Source organism: Rhinoderma darwinii, chromosome 5, assembly GCF_050947455.1.
Source record: "Rhinoderma darwinii isolate aRhiDar2 chromosome 5, aRhiDar2.hap1, whole genome shotgun sequence".
Classification (NCBI taxonomy): domain Eukaryota; kingdom Metazoa; phylum Chordata; class Amphibia; order Anura; family Rhinodermatidae; genus Rhinoderma; species Rhinoderma darwinii.
Genome location: NC_134691.1, coordinates 93,629,212 through 93,650,592, shown reverse-complemented (window position 1 = coordinate 93,650,592; position 21,381 = coordinate 93,629,212). Strand labels below are relative to the sequence as shown.

At 40.6% G+C, this 21,381-nt stretch overlaps 1 protein-coding gene across 6 annotated transcripts in view; it reads right to left on the bottom strand.

The window, feature by feature from the left end:
- The window catches only part of NOL4 (nucleolar protein 4), a 270,953-nt gene that overhangs the window by 96,550 nt on the left and 153,022 nt on the right, over positions 1–21,381 (bottom strand). For all 6 annotated transcript variants that reach the window (XM_075826292.1, XM_075826296.1, XM_075826291.1 and 3 more), the window contains exons 3-5: positions 18,736–18,847; positions 17,448–17,560; positions 15,768–15,900 (exon numbers count right to left, since the gene is read on the bottom strand). In XM_075826292.1, the coding sequence (XP_075682407.1) occupies positions 15,768–15,900; positions 17,448–17,560; positions 18,736–18,847 (358 nt within the window). The remainder of the gene's footprint in view (positions 1–15,767; positions 15,901–17,447; positions 17,561–18,735; positions 18,848–21,381) is intronic.

Here is a 21,381-nt window from a genome sequence, read left to right as displayed (position 1 = left end):
CTTAGAGTAAGTAAGGTATGAATTCATGAATTCAGCGGACTTGTTTTACCTGGAATAAAAATATAACCAAACATCACAGTGCCCGAGGCAGAGCGAGAAGTAAATGATGCAATTAATACATTAGGGAGCATAAGTAGATAAATCTCCATTTCACTCTGCATCGGAATCGGATGCGGATAGGCTACAGGAATTACAAAGTCCATTGGGTTAACTAAATGTCAGATGAATATCAATTGCAAATATTGATTCCAAATTAAGAGGGGAGAATATGGGGGCCGCCATAAAAATGTGGTCCTAGATAGTGTAAACTTTATGAGAGAAACTTGTGAGATTTACTAAAGTATCCATAATCAAGAACAGGTATATGGCTACACTATCCACTAGTATATCAATTAATCAATAAGTGTGTAAAAACACATATAGGAGAGAAACCACAATGCGCATTAGGGACACATAATCAAGAGCTCCAAATAAAAAACAGAAACAGCGTCAGAGAAAAGCAGTGAAGGTGAACCCCTCATTCAAGCCCTGCGGGGTCAGGGTGCCGAGCCGATGAATCCACCGTGCCTCCTCTTGTAGGAGTCTACGATCTAAGTTACCCGCCCTGGGGCCCAGTTTGAGCTGGGCAACACCCCAGAATTGTAACAATCGAGTATCACCCCCATGAAATTTATGGAAATGCCTGGATAAAGTAGTGTCTTCTTTATTATTAATGGTACTCCGATGTTTGGAGATACGTCTCCTCAATTCCTGAACGGTCTTGCCCACGTACAACTTAGGACATGGGCATTTCGCTATGTATATAACTCCACTAGATTGGCAGTTGATAAATTGTTTAATCTCATACAGTTTACCATCCACTGGATTGGTGAAATTCTTAACTGTTGGCATGAGATGGCAAAAGGAACATTTGCCACATGGATGAGAACCCTTGACTGATCTTTTTAGCCAACTAGATGGAGCACTAGATCGTCTAGAATGATGGCTATGTACTAGGAATTCCCGCAGATTTTTCCCCCTGCGGTAGGTAATGCTGGGACTCGCTGGAATTGCATCCCTAAGGTCAGGGTCAGCAGTGAGTATCGACCAATGTTTCCGTAAGATATTAGTGATTTGAGGAGAGCAAACGTCAAAAGTACCTATACAACGTATGGCATTGGATGATCTAGATGTAGTACGTCTGGCATCTTTATCTAGAAGTAAACTAGGTCTATCAGATGCCTTAGCCCTGGCATAGGCCCTATGTAGCCACTTTTTGGGGTAACCTCGGGCTAGGAATTTATAATATAGACCGTCGCATTCAGTTTGGAAGGATAAGTCGTTGGAACAGTTTCTCTTGGCTCTCAAATATTGGCCGATAGGAATTCCTTTTTTGAGAGCAGGTGGATGATAGCTGTCCCAATGAAGGAAGCTGTTAGTGGCTGTTACTTTACGGAAAATGTCAGTTTGGACACTGCCACCAGGGTCCAAAGAGATCTTGAGATCGAGAAAACTAATCTCATGATTATGTATCTCATAAGTGAATCTCATTCCAATTGTATTGTGGTTAAGTATAGACATGAAGTCAGTGAAGGTATTGACATCTCCATCCCAAAGGATGAGAATATCGTCAATATAACGCCCCCAAAATAAAATGTGAGAGGTGAAAAAAAGTAAATCATCTGTGAAAACAATAGTGTCTTCCCACCACCCTAGAAATAAATTGGCGTAAGTCGGAGCACAGACAGTACCCATGGCCGTGCCCTTTGTTTGGTGATAATATTTTTTGTCGAAGACAAAAAAATTATGTGTGAGCAAAAAACGTAAGAGTGATAGAACAAATTCATTGTGTAATTGGTATTGTGTGCCTTTGGTGTTCAGAAAGTGTTTGACAGCAATAAGGCCTAAATTGTGCTGGATATTCGTGTACAATGACTCCACGTCTATACTGGCTAACATGGTGGTAGGGGTAACATGGATCTCTTGGATCCTGGTGACAGTGTCTTTGGTATCTCTTAGATAGGAGGATAGAGAGGAGACAAATGGTGACAAAATCTCGTCTACATACAGGCTAATGCCCTGGGTCAGGTTATCATTCCCTGATACAATCGGCCTACCAGGAAGGGGACGAGTGGCCTTATGGACTTTGGGCAGTGCATAAAATGTTGCCAGAGTGGGCGTTGGATTGTATAGCCGTTTAAATTCATCAGGGGTGATGAGTCTGTTTTTTTTAGCATCATCAAGAAGAGCAAAAAGCTCTACTAAAAATACATCGGTGGGATTGCTCCCAAGAATGGTATAAGTCGTGTTATCATCGAGTAATCTATGGACCATGGCAACATAGTCACCCTGGTCCATGATCACTATATTACCTCCTAAACTTACTCCACCCTTCTCACAGTATAGTCACATCGACATCTTTGTTAAAATGGTGTGTCACGATTTAAAGAAACTTAAAGGGGATAGATCAAGGATTTTTGGTAACCTCAGTGATAGTGAGAGAAAGGCCCTGGACGAGTTGTGCAGGAATGAGGAATTGGTTATAAAACCCTCCGATAAAGGAGGTAATATAGTGATCATGGACCAGGGTGACTATGTTGCCATGGTCCATAGATTACTCGATGATAACACGACTTATACCATTCTTGGGAGCAATCCCACCGATGTATTTTTAGTAGAGCTTTTTGCTCTTCTTGATGATGCTAAAAAAAACAGACTCATCACCCCTGATGAATTTAAACGGCTATACAATCCAACGCCCACTCTGGCAACATTTTATGCACTGCCCAAAGTCCATAAGGCCACTCGTCCCCTTCCTGGTAGGCCGATTGTATCAGGGAATGATAACCTGACCCAGGGCATTAGCCTGTATGTAGACGAGATTTTGTCACCATTTGTCTCCTCTCTATCCTCCTATCTAAGAGATACCAAAGACACTGTCACCAGGATCCAAGAGATCCATGTTACCCCTACCACCATGTTAGCCAGTATAGACGTGGAGTCATTGTACACGAATATCCAGCACAATTTAGGCCTTATTGCTGTCAAACACTTTCTGAACACCAAAGGCACACAATACCAATTACACAATGAATTTGTTCTATCACTCTTACGTTTTTTGCTCACACATAATTTTTTTGTCTTCGACAAAAAATATTATCACCAAACAAAGGGCACGGCCATGGGTACTGTCTGTGCTCCGACTTACGCCAATTTATTTCTAGGGTGGTGGGAAGACACTATTGTTTTCACAGATGATTTACTTTTTTTCACCTCTCACATTTTATTTTGGGGGCGTTATATTGACGATATTCTCATCCTTTGGGATGGAGATGTCAATACCTTCACTGACTTCATGTCTATACTTAACCACAATACAATTGGAATGAGATTCACTTATGAGATACATAATCATGAGATTAGTTTTCTCGATCTCAAGATCTCTTTGGACCCTGGTGGCAGTGTCCAAACTGACATTTTCCGTAAAGTAACAGCCACTAACAGCTTCCTTCATTGGGACAGCTATCATCCACCTGCTCTCAAAAAAGGAATTCCTATCGGCCAATATTTGAGAGCCAAGAGAAACTGTTCCAACGACTTATCCTTCCAAACTGAATGCGACGGTCTATATTATAAATTCCTAGCCCGAGGTTACCCCAAAAAGTGGCTACATAGGGCCTATGCCAGGGCTAAGGCATCTGATAGACCTAGTTTACTTCTAGATAAAGATGCCAGACGTACTACATCTAGATCATCCAATGCCATACGTTGTATAGGTACTTTTGACGTTTGCTCTCCTCAAATCACTAATATCTTACGGAAACATTGGTCGATACTCACTGCTGACCCTGACCTTAGGGATGCAATTCCAGCGAGTCCCAGCATTACCTACCGCAGGGGGAAAAATCTGCGGGAATTCCTAGTACATAGCCATCATTCTAGACGATCTAGTGCTCCATCTAGTTGGCTAAAAAGATCAGTCAAGGGTTCTCATCCATGTGGCAAATGTTCCTTTTGCCATCTCATGCCAACAGTTAAGAATTTCACCAATCCAGTGGATGGTAAACTGTATGAGATTAAACAATTTATCAACTGCCAATCTAGTGGAGTTATATACATAGCGAAATGCCCATGTCCTAAGTTGTACGTGGGCAAGACCGTTCAGGAATTGAGGAGACGTATCTCCAAACATCGGAGTACCATTAATAATAAAGAAGACACTACTTTATCCAGGCATTTCCATAAATTTCATGGGGGTGATACTCGATTGTTACAATTCTGGGGTGTTGCCCAGCTCAAACTGGGCCCCAGGGCGGGTAACTTAGATCGTAGACTCCTACAAGAGGAGGCACGGTGGATTCATCGGCTCGGCACCCTGACCCCGCAGGGCTTGAATGAGGGGTTCACCTTCACTGCTTTTCTCTGACGCTGTTTCTGTTTTTTATTTGGAGCTCTTGATTATGTGTCCCTAATGCGCATTGTGGTTTCTCTCCTATATGTGTTTTTACACACTTATTGATTAATTGATATACTAGTGGATAGTGTAGCCATATACCTGTTCTTGATTATGGATACTTTAGTAAATCTCACAAGTTTCTCTCATAAAGTTTACACTATCTAGGACCACATTTTTATGGCGGCCCCCATATTCTCCCCTCTTAATTTGGAATCAATATTTGCAATTGATATTCATCTGACATTTAGTTAACCCAATGGACTTTGTAATTCCTGTAGCCTATCCGCATCCGATTCCGATGCAGAGTGAAATGGAGATTTATCTACTTATGCTCCCTAATGTATTAATTGCATCATTTACTTCTCGCTCTGCCTCGGGCACTGTGATGTTTGGTTATATTTTTATTCCAGGTAAAACAAGTCCGCTGAATTCATGAATTCATACCTTACTTACTCTAAGTCTGGATATCATCTACCTGCGCATGCGTCACTTTTATCGTGATCCTTGCATATGCTGTGCATTTGTCCACTAACTATTGACTCCTCAGACTATGTCCCTCATGATATGTATGTGCCCTACGCACACTGCCGTTTCCCATTAGTCCATGCTCCCATCTCCTAATAAAGTGGAGACCATATGGTTGTCCTTATCTTGGATAAACATATAGGTCCTACTGTATGATTAGGTTCTTTATATCATTTACCAACGGTGCTCCGTTTCCTTCGTTTTAGCGAAATGTAGTCCTATCCATCTATGCATACACAGGCGTCACTGCCTACTTTATACTTTCCACTTACACTGTAATCTTATCTTATTTTTCTCTAAGTTGTGATTTTGTATCACTGCGCATGCGTGGTCCTCTATTGTACCAGCATAGACGCTGTATAATCAGTCTATCACTATAGGACTTCTTTTGGACTATGTTTCCGATCGGCAAGTGTGCGCCTGCGCACCTCCCCATGGCTGATTGGTTCCATGAATGGCCTCCTATTGGCCCACGGATCAGCTGTGGAGGCTGGTACTCTTTCGCTCTCGGTGATTGGGAGTGTATACTGACGTACTTTGGTTTACGTCATAGACGGACTTTACAAGAGGGGAGGATTTCCCGGCGCGTCGCCATTAGCCCCATTTCCCCTGAGGACGTTACAGCAGTAACGAAACATGTCGGGGGGGCTCTTCAATTTTTAATTCCTGCTTGCTGGTTAAACTAAATTACACACTATAACCACTGACGGCTAAGTCAGCGGTCGTGGCACGTTGGTTCATAGGTGTATCACACTAGTGCATGGACAGCAGTCTTGCATACGTTTACCCGGCAATCAAGCAGTGATATTTTTAACTTTCATGTGGTCTGTCCTATTGCTATATATAGCACATTAAAGAATTTACTTTATTTATTTATTATCTTTCATGGCAGTTGGAAAACAGGGCTTTTTTGCCTAACGGCAATTAGTTATTACATGATATTCCGCACACAGGACGGTTCATATTAATGACCTAGTTCAATTATACATTGGCTTTTAGATGGAGTGCAAAAACTAGAAGTAGAAGCGGGGAAACATTCTACAATGGGTTTTCTCTGAATTGGTTTCGATATACCTGCATATTGAAATTAGTCGTTTAATTTGCCTAAAAGTGCCTATTAAGTAACTACAATAACAAATTGAGTACATTTTAAACTGGCAGAAATCCAGATTACCAAATGGATTGACTGCACTGACTCTTAGACAATGAGTCAATGACCCATGTCCCAGTACAATACAGTCACATAGTTGATAAGTTTAAAAAAAAGACACAGGTCCATCAAGTCCAATATATAATCCTATAGTGTTGATCCAGAGGAAGCCACTATTAAGTAGTTTGCCTCCTATTCTCAACTCTTCTTGACTTCAAACATGACCAGAATTTGGATAGGTTTGAGCTTTGCGAAAATATTATGTAGAATTTGAAAATCCGGAGCATGTCTAGGAGTCCCTGGATCAATTACCCATCTTTGACACAATGAAAATGAGAAAATACTGTATGGGTATTACACCAGCTGCACTTTTATGCCATCAATATCGGCATTCCCATCTGCGTTATTACAAGACTGTGAATCTTAATGGTAGAAGAAGCTATGAGAATAGAAGGCAATGTGTGTATGATGCAGTATTTATAGATTCATGCAAATTAATCTGCCATATCCTAAAAAGCGATATATATATATATATATATATATATATATATATATATATATATATATATATATAATATACCAGCTAAGTAGATAAAACGGTTTATAATATGACAATGCTCAGATTTATTGGAATGATATCTAAAGTGGACAAACTAATAATTTGCATAATGCAAATGGTGCTTCATGATTAGGAAAATGAGAATAGCCTGAAGCAGCATGCATATGTTCCTGTAATATGTCAGCAATGACAAGGCCGGCCGCTGGAGAATGATGTCTGACATGTGCTTCCTTCTATGTAATGTAAGCTCACACTAGAGGGGGATCTGTCATTTTAAAACAGAAAACACAAGTATGAAACAAGGTTAGATGTGTAAGCAGTAAAGAGTGGTGTACACAGAAAAGTGGGGGCCCCATAGCAAAGATCAGAATGGGCTCCCACTATAGTGATGACTGTGTTTGTTTTATCTTCTCTGACCATCACCCCACACACACTCTCTCCAAGGGCCCCATAGTAGCCGCATGGTCTGTCTATATCGCTTGTATGCCCTGCCTTGCCAGTTAGGAAATGGTCACCATATTTTTCCAACTCTTCAAACTCTTGTGTCAATGACTGTCTAATATAGTTTTATTAGGAGATCATAACCTATTGTTTTGTATGATTTCACTTGTTTGATCCTAAGTATCTGACATTTTTCAATGAATGAAGACATAACACAGAAATCGGTCGCCTGAATAAAATATATGTTCTATATTTACATATGCAGGCCCTTATACAATAATCCTCCCTAACATGAATAATTTAAATATTAATATTATTATTCTGATTATTTTATTATATTCTTATGATTATTATGATGATGATTATTATGGTTTTTATTATTATTATGATGATTATTATTATTATTATAATGATTTTGTGCCATCAATTAGATTCCTGGTGACCATATGAATAGAGTTTCTCCTGACTGTGCTGTATACTGGGTCTTCAGGTTTATCAGTGCTGTATTCATGATTTCTGTGATTCTGTATCCATCCATCATGTTCATGATTATCCTCTTCTTCATTTCCTTGTAATTTTTCTAAGCATAATTATCTTTTTCAATGAGCCGAGTCTTCTCATACTGGGGCACATTTATTAATACTGACGTAACACAAAGTGGTAGTGTACCAGTGTAAAATGGTAGTGTACCGTGGACTGTATTTCTAACATGATGTACAGCTGTTAGGGAATACGGTGCAGGTTAAAAACAATGGCAGTTTTTTTCTGCCGTTGTCATTCCTACTTTTCACTTAAAGGGAACCTGTCACCAGCATTTCACCTATTAAACCAGCATTACCTGGTGGTAGTGGGTGAAAAATCATTTCTATATAACCTATAATTGTCTTCTTAGTCGGCTCTGTAGAAGGGACACCGGATTATTACGATAAAAGGCGCGAAATGTTTGCAGACCGTTATTTACAGTTGGAGGAGGAGTTTAGGAGAGGGGATAACGGTAGTGAACTTTTGATAGGAGCAGCCAGTGAGGGATAAGTAAAGCTCAATAGGTGAAATGCTGGTGACAGGTTCCCTTTAAAGAATGTGGTGGGAAAAATGAGTAACTTAGTAACATAGCGAGAGAGTGGAAGAACATGTCCCCATATGTTAAAGCAAAATAAAAAATTGATGGCAGAGGCTTTATAGAAATTGTGTTTCTTGTGAACCAGAAAACTGTGTACTTACATTGACTTACACTACTGTGCAAAAGTTTTAAGCAGTTGTGAAAAAATGCTGCAAAGTAAGAATGCTTTCAAATATAGAAGTGTTAATAGTTTTTTTTAAACAAGTAACAAAATACAAAGTGACTGAACAGAAGGGAAATCAAAATCAAATCAATATTTGGTGTGACCACCCTTTGCCTTCAAAACATCATCAATTTCTTCTAGGTACACTCGCACACAGTTTTTGAAGGCACTTGGCAGGGAGGTTGTTCCAAACATCTTGGAAAACTAACCACAGATCTTCTGTGGATGTAGGCTTCCTCAAATCCCTCTGTCTCTTCATGTAATACCAGACAGTCTCAATGATGTTAAGATCAAGGCTCTGTGGGGGCCATATCATCACTTCCAGGGCTCCTTGTTCTTCTTTACGCCAAAAATAGTTCTCAAAGGGGTTGTCCGGGCATGGGACAGTTTTTCATACTGATGACCTATTCACAGGATAGATCATCAGTATATGATCGGTGGGGGTCCGACACCCGGACCCCGCACTAATCAGCTGTTTCATCTGCCTCCGGGCATCGGTTGTTATGCAGTGTTCAGTGTCGGAAGCAGATGGCTCCGTACACTGCATAGCGGCCTTGCTGCAGCACTGCAACTGCGCTCATATTCTTTTGAAATCATACGCCTCTCTGATGGTATTGCATAATGAATAAGTATCTGCCTGTATTTCTCAGCATTGAGGACACCATTAATCCTGACCAAGTCCCCAACTCCATTTTCTGAAATGCAGCCCCAAACTTGCAAGGAACCTCCACCCTGCTTCACTGTTGCCTGCAGGCACTCATTATTGTACTGCTCTCCAGCACTTTGGCAAACAAACTGCCTTCTGTAACAGACAAATATAAAAATTTTTGACTCATCAGTCCAGAGCACCTGCTGCCAGTTTTCTGCACCCCAGTTCCTATGTTTTCGTTCATAGTTGAGTCGCTTGGCCTTGTTTCCATGTCGAACATACAGCTTTTGGGCTGCAATTGTTCCATGAAGACCACTCCTTGCCAGACTTCTCCGAACAGTAGATGGGTGTACCTGGGTCCCACTGGTTTCTGCCAGTTCTGAGCTGATGGCACAGCAGGACATCTTTCGATTTCGAAGGAAAGTAAGCATGATGTGGCTTTCATCTGCTGCGCTAAGTTTCTTTGGCCGACCACCGCGTCTACGGTACTTAACGTTGCCCGTTTCGTTGTGCTTCTTCAAAAGAGCTTGAACAACACATCTTGATATCCCAGTCTGCTTTCAAATCTTTGCCCGGGAGAGACCTTGCTGATGCAGTATAAAAACCTTGTGTCTTGTTCCCCACCATGTGCAATTTATAATACTGGAGTCTGCTTGGTAGAGGGGCCACTGGACCCCCTCGGACACTAGGGCCTGGGTGCGACTGCTATCTCTGCACTCTTAATAGCTACACATTTGATTCCATATCTAAAAATACACGGACACACACTTTCTGATATACCTACACACAGTTATCTCACTCCCCCTAAATAGTTAATTTGAGCTTTTCCTAAAACACTGCACTGCCTTTAATACTACTCAGTGTAAATTCGCCAACTGCCGTGGTTTACAATGCTCTTATAATATGCCCCATTCTGACTAGCTTTACTATACAAGACCCCCACTCTTAAATTCACACTTGATTGCCATATTGCTAAGAAGGGCAACATGGAACACAATCCTCATGCAGCAGAACTTCCAGAATGGGACTGGTGAAGTAGCATAATAAAAATAACATGTTTTAGACATTTAGAGTGCTGCCATTACTAGACCCCTGCTCAAATCCATTAGAGTCCTGCAGCGTCGCTTTCACTCTTCACATTGCCTCAAGTTAATTTAAATACCTAAAGTCAGATGGGATTTCCATCTCCAGTTAAAGGGAACCTGTCACAGCAGTCTGATCGGCAGGCAGCATGTTACAAAGCAGGAGGAGCTGAGCAGATTGATGTATAGTTTTGTAGGAAAAGACTTGGTTTACTTGAAATTTACATCCCTGCTCTCTCTATGCTTAGGAGTCCAATGGGCGATATTATTCAGTGATTGACAGTTATTTCTGTATGTATACTCATACTGGAAAGGTTGTCAATCATTGAGTGAGACCGCCCACTGGACTCCTAAGCATAGAGAGCAGGGATACAGATTAAAAGTTATACTAAGTCTTTTCCTACAAAACCATATATCAAACTGCTCAGCTCATCCTGCTCTATAACATGCTGCCGACACATCAGACGCTATGTTCAATGTGACAGGTCACCTTTAACCAACTAAAAACAGACTACAAGATCGTTAGTAGCATTTTACTACATCGCAAATAATAGGAGGATTACTAACTTAAAAAGTTTCCTTAAGGTCTATTGTTTTTACTGCAGCCGTGTGACGGCCTTTTTTTGAACGACCGTCACACGGCCGGGAAACCCTGTCGTGTGAATAAGGGCTAAGTGCTAAAGACAAAACAGGGCTCCTCTGAACTGGAAGTAGGCTTCTCTATGGTTTAAAGCTAAAGGCCCATTTATATAAAACAGATCTTTATATCAGAGATTAGTGATAGCCGGCAGCTAAAATTCTTACCAATGTTAGAAAAATACTAATAACCTTTACTACAGTTTTACATACTATAAACAAATGCCATTACCCGTTAAATAGAAGTAGTAACAATAGGTGGTGCATAGATAGACGTTGCACCCAGGCCCTGGTCTCTGAGGAGGTCCAACAGCCCCTGTGCCATATAGGAGGACAACAGTATTGTAAATGGCATGTGATCGTTGAAGGGTACTGTTACAGATTACATCTCTAGCCTACACTATTGACTGTAAACTGGGACAAAGTGTCGCATATTTGTCTACATCATTTGATTTTTCATGATATAACCAGTAGAGGGAGTCTTTTTTTTACAGGTGGTTTATGACACCATTGCATAGAGGTGCTGATGGTGTCGTTGGGCACAGATAGGAGAAAGCCCAGATATCTGAGTATCACTGGACCTAGGGTAAGTGGTACTATTATGACTGAGGAAAATATGTCCATCTCTGGGCAAAAATATAATTTTGAGGTTTAGCTCAGAATTCAGAAATGCGTAACTGCATGCCACGTGATATAATTAACCCATCATTATTTTAACCCTATTTTAACTCCAATAGCACATTGTGTCCTGCCTCAAAGCTGGAATCGTATGAAGAAGCATTACTCTGTTAATACAGTCTATTATAAACCTTATTAGGTTCCCTAGTCAATTACTATTAACTGGAAACCTATGCTAAGAGGTGAGATAAGTGAAACAATGTCTTTATAGGTCCTGCTATTTGCTCCTTATCTTGGTAAAGATGGCTGAACTGTTCTTTTACTGCCTATGAGAAGCTATCATGCCTGAAGAACACAGGAACAGCCTGGATGTCATGTGGGGGAGGGGGTTTCAGCTGGATTAGGAGGTTGCAGCGGAGGAAGGACCTCACATAGCCACAAAGGGTCTCTAAATAAAACTGCCCATTACTATACATTAATACTTTTTGAGTGGGGAACCTATTATTTTACATATTATTTAACGTCATATTCATTGTGGTTGGCAAATCAGGAGACAACTGGATATTAGACCACGTAGAAATAGATATGGAAAAAATATACAAACATTAAAAAACTGAAACTTGTCAATCACCTTCCAGCAAAATCACAGCAATAGTAATTTACAACCATTAACATTCACTAAGTATGGAAAAACCTCAGATGGGAAAAGTCAGCTCTCTAGTTGTGATTGGCTTTGTGATCATATTTACAGACGGATTTCTACTCTGTTATGTAAAAAGGTATCTTATCCTGAGCAAAGTGTCGAACTTCAAGAGATTACTGTTACCATGACAACGATCAATGTCTCCTCATCGACTTACTGTATGCTGCTTTTTATTTAAGGTCATACAGTTTCCCCACCTAATTCAAATAAATGTTTAAAAAACTAACACAGGCTGCCGGCGCCGGTAGGACTGAGCTCGTTCCATTCACTATTTTATAATATAAAAAAAGAACTTCCAGCTTTGCTTCGTATCCACAGCAAATAAAAAACAGCTGATCCAAAGTCGATCAGATGGTTTTTATTTGTTGTCAATACTAAAAGAAAGTTCAGGACAGAGTGCTGCATTTCTTTTCTCTTCACATTCAATATTTTATCTTATTCACACCAACGTGTCAGTTCTACGTCCGCAAAAAACAGACATGTTTGTCATGTGTTGCAGTTCCGTGTGGCATCCGTGTGTGTTCCATGTGGCATCAGTTGTTGATGTCTGTTTATGTAAACATTTCTTTATTTGTAATTTTTTTTCTTTTAATTTCTCATTAACTTTTGCATGAATGTGTGTCCGTGTGCTGTCTGTGATTTTCACGCAACGACTGACTTCAATGCTTGCGTGATGCACAAGAATAGGACATGTAGTGAGTTTCATACATGTCTGAATGGCCCCATTTTGTGACGGACGTTGTTTTAGCGGCTATCACATGGACGTATTCAACGTTCGTGTGAATCAGGCCTAAAGGCTATGTACACCTTTTAAAACATTTTGTTTGTTTTTTGTAATAAAAAACGTGTCGGTGTAACTTTCTAATTACATTTTATTAAAAATATTTTTTTTTAGATACAGCTGCTTTGTATCTTGTATACAGAGCAGCTGTATCTTGCGCTGAGACCTGAATCCGTCAGATCAGCGGCACTGACATGTTCAGTGTCAGCGGGTCCTGCGTGTCTCGGACACGCAGGATCCACATGTTATCGATCACATCTAAGTTATGAACTTAGATATGATCGGTAACAGCTCGATTCTACGTACCAGGGACACGCAGGACCCGCTGACACTGAACCAGTCAGTGCCGCTGACCAGACGGATAAAGGTTTCAGTGCTAGATACAGCTGCTCTGTATACCGGTTCTCAAAAAGTTAAAATAATTTTTAATAAAAAGTAATTAGAAAGTTGCACCAAACACACTGTTAGACATTTTTATTTAAAAGAAAACGTTTTCATATGTGTACGTAGCCTATAACTATAGCTGCACTTGGCTGTTTCTGTCATTCCTAAAGACTATGAATAGAGTGACAGCACACATACTGGATCTCCGCTCACTGATGTTGAGTAGTGAAAAGGAACAGGAGTTTAGGGACCCCAATTCTCACGATCGGTGGGGGTCACAACAATGGGCCCACAGCGATCAGAAAGTCATTACTTATCCTGTAAATAGGTGATAATTTTTTATTCTGGGACAACCCCTTTAACACTAATGGATGGCCTAGCTGTCGCACCTATTCTTCTGAAGAGGAATCCTAGAAGTTAGCACTGCATAACTATTCCAGTATGTTAGCATTGCCTTCTACGTAGGATGGTAGCAATGCTGTGCATTGGTTATGTCATGTGGATTTTTATAAAATGAGTTTATGAGATTAGAAAAACTTGGCTGCTTCCAGAAACAGCGCAACTTTTGTCCATGGTTTGTGTCTAGTGTTAAAGCGAAGTCACATTCAAATGAACATTAGAACCAACAACTGTTGCTTGAATTCAGCAAGATGTTAGGGTATGTGCACACACACTAATTACGTCCGTAATTGACGGACGTATTTCGGCCGCAAGTCCCGGACCGAACACAGTGCAGGGAGCCGGGCTCCTAGCATCATACTTATGTACGATGCTAGGAGTCCCTGCCTCTCTGCAGGACAACTGTCCCATACTGTAATCATGTTTTCAGTACGGGACAGCAGTTCCATGGAGTAGCAGGGACTCCTAGCATCGTACATAAGTATGATGCTAGGAGCCCGGCTCCCTGCACTGTGTTCGGTCCGGGACTTGCGGCCGAAATACGTCCGTCAATTACGGACGTAATTAGTGTGTGTGCACATACCCTTACAAACATATATTAGGGATTCTGATCAATGTTGATGTCAAAGCATCACACGGATAGGCCTCATGCATACGACCGTAATAGTTTTTACTGTGCGCAAATATAAATCCGACAGCTACGGATACACATCCGTAGCCGTCCGCAATTGCGGAAGCGCCCATAGACTTCTCTTCTCCGTACCGCTAATGCGGACAAGAATAGGACATGTTCTATATTTTACGGATCATTTATATGACCCAGACACACATGGGTGTCCGTGGCCAATAGAAATGAATGGGTCTGCAATTTCATCCGTAATTACAGACGAAAATTACGGTCTTGTGCATGGGGCCTAACGGTAGATTTGTCATCTGCACACCCATTATCCTGCTGTAAGTTACTATGAAAATGTGGGTAGAATGTGGCTATAAATGGATGAACGTGATTAGTAACACTGTGGTAGGCAACAACAAGGCAGGACCTAATGTGTGTATAGAAAACCCCACTACCAGCCCTATTTGCCTTCACTGATAACACGGCCAGGATGGTTTCATGGGTACATGTGGTTTACAGTGAATTCTGCATGGTCTAGCTGAAATCGAGATTTGTTAGTTTCCTGTTCTTAGCTAACTATAGTGGAAGTAAGGAGTGGCCTTCTGCTGTAATCCACGTTCTTCAGCGGATCACTCTTGTAACCCATGGTCATTTAAGCTGCTGACGCTTTCTCGTCAGCTTGCACCAGTCCGGCCATTCTCCTTTGACCCATCTTATTAACCAAAATAACTCATGCTGAGTCTTGTGCGACTTTCTTTAAGATCGCTGTGCATGAAAATTTCAGGAGATAAGCAGATATATTAAGAACCAAACCATTATTCTATGGTTGATGTCTGCGAGATATTTTGCCCATCCTGGTGCTTGGTCTGAACAACAACTCAACCTCTTACCCATGTCTGCCTAGTTTATGTATTGAGTTGCAGCTACACGATTGGCTAAATCAATATTTTAATAAATGAGCAGGTGTCTAATAAAGTTTATATTGTTTTCTCACGTACCAAAGATGTCGCATTTGTCCATATGGACAGGCATATGTAAGTAAACAATTAGTCCTATCCTGAACACTCAATGCCTCACATCAGCACTCAGGGTCAGAATGGTAACAGTTAATGTTTCACATGTATAGATATAGCAACACTTAGTAAAAGTTACAGCAGACCTTTATGAAAGACAAACCTACAAGAAAGGAATAGTCTGTAGTTTAGTTTGCATTTAATACGGAATTAATCCATCAATAATTCTCTTAACGTCACCAAAACAAAGGTGTGGACATGTCCTGGAAGCGATTAGATAAGAGTGGTCCACATGTAGTTAGAAAGCCATAAGAGGTCCCAAGTTTAACATCAACCCAACCTCCGTATCCACAGTATCATTATTATTAGCGCCATTATCCTGTGCTGGAAGTAATAAACAACTAGGATAGACGTAATTGATTAATTCCACCACATGTAAAATAATGTACGTAATGGTCGTCAGATTGCAGAAGGAAAGATTTGAAATACTTGCCATCTTGTTGACTATTAAGATTCTGGGGACTCTGAATCCTTTCTTCAAGATTGGAACTGAGGTCGGAGTTCACAGCTGACATCCTGGTGGAGTCACTCATATCAAATTCGTCACTTTCTATAGAACTTTCATCCTACAGAAAAAACACACATGATAAGACAGTGCGAGACTGCAGTATTGAAAATGTTACTCAGAGGAAGCTTGCTGTACATTCAAAGAACATGGGACTGACTGCAGGCCACCAACATCTACTGACAAGAACATTGCAGCCTGCTACAGTTATGCAGTATGAAGCACAATACCACACACACATATATATATATATATATATATATATATATATATATATATATATCATACATATAGCAGACTGAATTAAAATATTGAAGTAGGTGCTACGTAAAACCACAGATAGGGCATGAGATAATGTTTGTGCCAAATGACATTTAGAATCTCAGCTCTGCTTTGCATGTGTGTATTATTTTCGCTCTCCATCAGTACATACATTGGAGGAAATCTGTCAAAGCTGGCGCAATACAAAAATGGAGTAGTTGCTCTTGGCAACCAATCATGTTGCTGCTTTCATTTTTTCAAAGTGCCTCTGAGAAATAAAAGGTGTAATCTGATTGGCTACTATGGGCAACTACTCTACTTTTCCTTTGCGCCTGATTTGATTAATCTCCCCATTGAGTGTACTTTTGGTGTAATTATATCTCCATGAAGGGTCAAACAACATGTTTTATTACAATAAGGTCTCATTCACACAAACATATTTCTCTGACCCATGCAATTCAATGGGGCTATTGATCTATGAGTAATGGCTCTCGAGAGCTAGAAACGCGTCAGAGGGGACGGACGTTTTATGTATTTTGTCCACTTTAAGCTGAATAAATAAAGAAGATTTATTTTTCAAATTCCACAAGGAGTGCTGATATTTTCCTCCTGAATGCTATTCAAATATCAGTCTGTCACTAGAACTACTATTATTTCCTCCTTTGGCATCACCAAAGCAGCCGCACTACAAAATTAAAAAACGTACCTGCCTCCCTGAAGTTTAATGCGCAGGACAGTCAACCATCCTCCCCAGTGTAACGCCTCAATATGCGCCAACAGCTCCTCTGCTCTATGTGAGTAATACCATCCACAATACTGTCTTGTTACCCATGACCAGTGGCACCTGTTGCTATGTATCTGCCGCCTAAAACACCCAGCACTTGTCATAATTATGAATTATCAATGGCATCTCAAATGAAGTGTTGCAATGGGAAACCGTTTTTACTGGTGTTTCCCTTTAACACAATAGTAGCTGTATTCCTGAGTATGGCAAGTAGTTCCTATTAACTTGGAAAAGTGAAATGACAGGTATATAGATGAGCAAAGACGAGCCTGTCAATGTTTTACTAGGTTAAAGTATTTAAAGGGTTACTAAACCTGAAAATGGCACTGTCAAAAATGAAAGGTACAACACATTATTGTTACAGCTCAGCTGAAATAAAAGTAATACTGCCATACTGGTCTATTACTATGAGAAGCGCCACCAAAAATTCCAGACAACGAATCGGAGGGATCTTCTGAGGGTCATGGGGATGGATAGATGGATGGATAAAGACTCATATCGCTGAGCAAAGGGTTCTGTGAATGCTGCATTAGCCTATTCCTGTCATCTATAGAACGCATTACCTCCTCTTGTTGGGAATTTAGGAGCTGCAGTTTCATGTGCTTCATATAAGCCATTGTAATTGGCATATTATAGTCGATCATGCTGGTTACCAGTGTGGGTGGTTTGCCGTTATCTGTAAAAAAACAAATTGAAGCGTGATTAATTCACATATTTGATGCTTTTTACTCATCTTTATTTACTATTATTTACATTTAACTGTATTTGTCACACGACATCAATAGCAGCTGTCAAGTGAAAGTTGTTGTATGACTTGCTTGGGACTTGTGAGTGTCATCTCCCCCCCCCCCATATGCTTCTTTTCGATATATTATTGTGTAAAATTTGAATGTTAAAAGTTCACGAAAGTTGTTTGTATGATTGAATCCTGCACAACTCAATGTATTCCTATGGATTGTGATTGTTGTACTATAGCAGCTATCAGAGCTGTTAGGCTACAATCACACAAAGCAGATTTTCTGCGACTGAAAATCAGTTCCATTTATTTGAATGGGGTTGTGTCTGCAGCAGTTGCATGGATTTCTGCAAGTTCCACTTAGACCAATGGAACAGATTTTCAGTCGCAGAAAATTTCTGCAATAAAATCTACTGTGTATGACTGTACCCTTAGGCTGGGTTCACACGCCCTATTTACGGACGTAATTTGGGTGTTTTAACCTCGAATTACGTCCGAAAATATGGCACCAAAGCGTCGGCAAACATCTGCCCATTCATTTGAATGGGCTTTACGATGTTCTGTGCCGACGGTCATTTTTTTTATGCGCCGCTGTCAAAAGACGGCGGGTAAAAAACACGCCCGCGTCAAAGAAGTGCCTGTGACTTCTTGAGACGTAATTGGAGCCGTTTTCCATTGACTCCATGGAAAAACAGCTCCAATTACGTCCGTAATGGACGCAGCGAAAAACGCCTGCACATGCCATTACGTCTGAAATTCAGGAGCTGTTTTCTCCTGAAAACAGCTCCGTAATTTCAGACGTATCGGACGCTGCCGTGTGAACATACCCTTACGCTGGATTCCCACGTAGCGTAAAAGCTGTAGAATTTCAGCACCGAGAAAACGCTGCGGAAACTCAAAAAAAACGCAGATAAAGCTGTCACAGAAATCGGTGCATTTTCGCTGCGGATACGCTTATTCTTTGTTGGACTATATACTGCATGTACAGAATAACATAGTTATAATATATAATCTTTTTAGTATTTTTACAAAGACAAAAGTCAGTGAATTAGTGGCATAGTAAAAGTTTGTACATAATGTACAGCACATTCGCTCAACTATGGCGTTTTTCTTACCTTTGTGTTCGCCTCCATCAGGATTTAAGTGCATTCTTTTCTGACACTCTGAGCAGCTCATCAGAAATCTTGTCACTGCTTCTCTGGGAAGGAAGGCATATGTCTCCGAAATCTAAAACAAATAAAACAACCACCATGTAAGATCAAGCACTATATTAAGGGTAAAAAAGACTAAATCTGTTTAGATAGAAAACAAGTAACAAGACAGAATATCATGTATTATACTGTACAGAAGAGAAAGATTTTCTAGGGAAATAAAAATATGTGTAAAATTGCAATGCTAGCCCAGACACGCACATAAACCCTTCATGGCCAAAAGTATGTGGACACCATTTGGTTTGACCATATGGCATTAGTGGTTTGATACCACATCCATTGGCAAATGATACATAATCAGGCATAAACCCAGGCAATCTACATGGCACTGTCATAGAATGCCACCTTTTCAAGAAATCAGTTTGTAAATGTCTTGTTAGAGCAGCCTAGTGGTATTATTGTGAATTAAATTGCCTATGAGAAACAATCGCTCAGCCAAGCTCAGTCAGCTGCCCAAACTCAAAGAACTGGTCAGCCATGTGCAGAACATGTACATTGGAAATCAACATCAATACCACCCTTCATTAGAAGCTTTTTAATTTGGTTTCCATGGCTGATAAGCAGCACACAAGCCTGAATTCAGCCATGTGCAATGGCAAGCATCAGTTGGAGTGGGATGATGCACACCCCGATGGACTCTGGAGCAGTCTGATCATACTCCACAATCTAGTCATCTAATGGACAAATCTGGGTTTGGAGGATGCAAGGAGAGGAGTTCCAGCTTTAGTTGCAGTGAAGACAAAGCTCAATGCTGCAGCATGCTTGACATTCTAGAGAACTGTGGGATTCCAATAAAGAATATTTTGCTAATTTTGGTGTGGAAGAAATTAATTGACCTGCACAGATCTGTAAACTCAACCAGTCAAATATCATTGGGATGAGTTGGAACACTGATTATCAACCATAAGTTACCGTCCAACATCAGTGCTTGACTTCACTAAAGCACTTGTGAATGAACGAACGAACGAACGAACGAACGAACGAACGAACGAACGAACGAACGAACGAACGAACGAACGAACGAACGTGGTTCCCTGCTGCCATGATGCAAAATATATTGAGAAGCCTTCCAAGAAAAGTGTGGTTTGTTGTAGCAGCAAAGGGGAGTAGACCCCTCCATATTAATGCACACGTTTTGAATCACTTGTGCACTGAACCTTTGTTTTTCTGCTAATCCTGTGTTGCAAACTTGGCTCTGCTGTTCCTGTGCTGCAAACTCAGCTTTACTGTGTGTCCTTTGGCACAACCTTGATGGCCCGGCTGATCTCCTGGCTGTGGTTTCCAAGCCCTGGACTTGGCTCAGTAGTTCCTGCTGCAAACTCAGCTCTTGGTTCCAGTTGCAGACTCGACACTACTGTTCCAGTTTCTACTCTGATATGTCCGTCCTGCCAATGCTGGATTGCGAGGTGGCAATCCTGGTCCAATGCTGCGAATTTGACTCTGCTGTTCTTACTTATGTTTTACTTCAACTTCTGTTTTATGTTTTCGACTCTGCTTCATTGTTTAACATTGTACTACTTAATATTTCGTTTTTTTGTTAATAAAATCTTTGAACGTTCTTTCTGTTTAACTTTCTTTGTTTACTCTCCAACCCTCTAATGGTCTGGCTAGGTAGCGTTCCAGACCGTTACACTGTAGCTAAAGTTACCACAAAGCCAGACTTCCGAGCATCTAAGGCTTCACTCACATCTGCATCAGGGTTTCGTACTAATGTTCCGTCGGAGCTTTCTATAAGAACGGAACTCTGACTGAAACAAACGGAAACCATAGGTTTCTGCTTGCATCACCATTGGTTGCAATGGTGACAAATCCGGTGCAAATAGTTTCGGTTTGTCTCAGTTGTGCAAGTGTTCCGTCGTTTAGACGGAATCGATACCATAGTTGACTGCACTATTCCGTCAAAACGATGGAACCCTTGCACAACTGAGACAAACAGAAACCATTTTCACCGGATCCGTCACCATTGAAATCACTGGTGATACAAACGGAAACCTATGGTTTCCATTTGTTTCAGTCAAGGTTCCATTCTGACGGGAAGCTCTGATGGAACGCCAGAACGGAACCCTGATGCAGGTGTGAACAAAGCCTTATACATATTTCTGGAAACTATGAATCTGGTAAGTTCAAGGTGATCTGTTTGCCAAACCCTGACCTGTAGTATAAATTTTAGCATTTAAATCTCCTTATAAATCTATATAAACATACCCAGAATTTTGGAACGAGTTAGATTCAATAATGGTGCTCAAGGATGGACAGCCACTAAAAAACATTTTATCATAACATGTTATACCCATAGTTATATAGTACCCATAAAAATTATATAATCAAATGCAAATTACTAGATTATAATTCAATAAGAAAAAACAAGCAGAGATGCGGCTTTGAGTTTGTGGCTAGATGTACATAACATTTCCCGGGTGTCAGAGAGAGCAATCTTAAGGCTAGGATAATACAAATATAGGATAAAGAATATAGGGATCTGATAACGGATTTTGTTAGTTGGAGTAGTAGGAACGGATTAAAATTGAATATTGGCAAAACGAAGGAAAT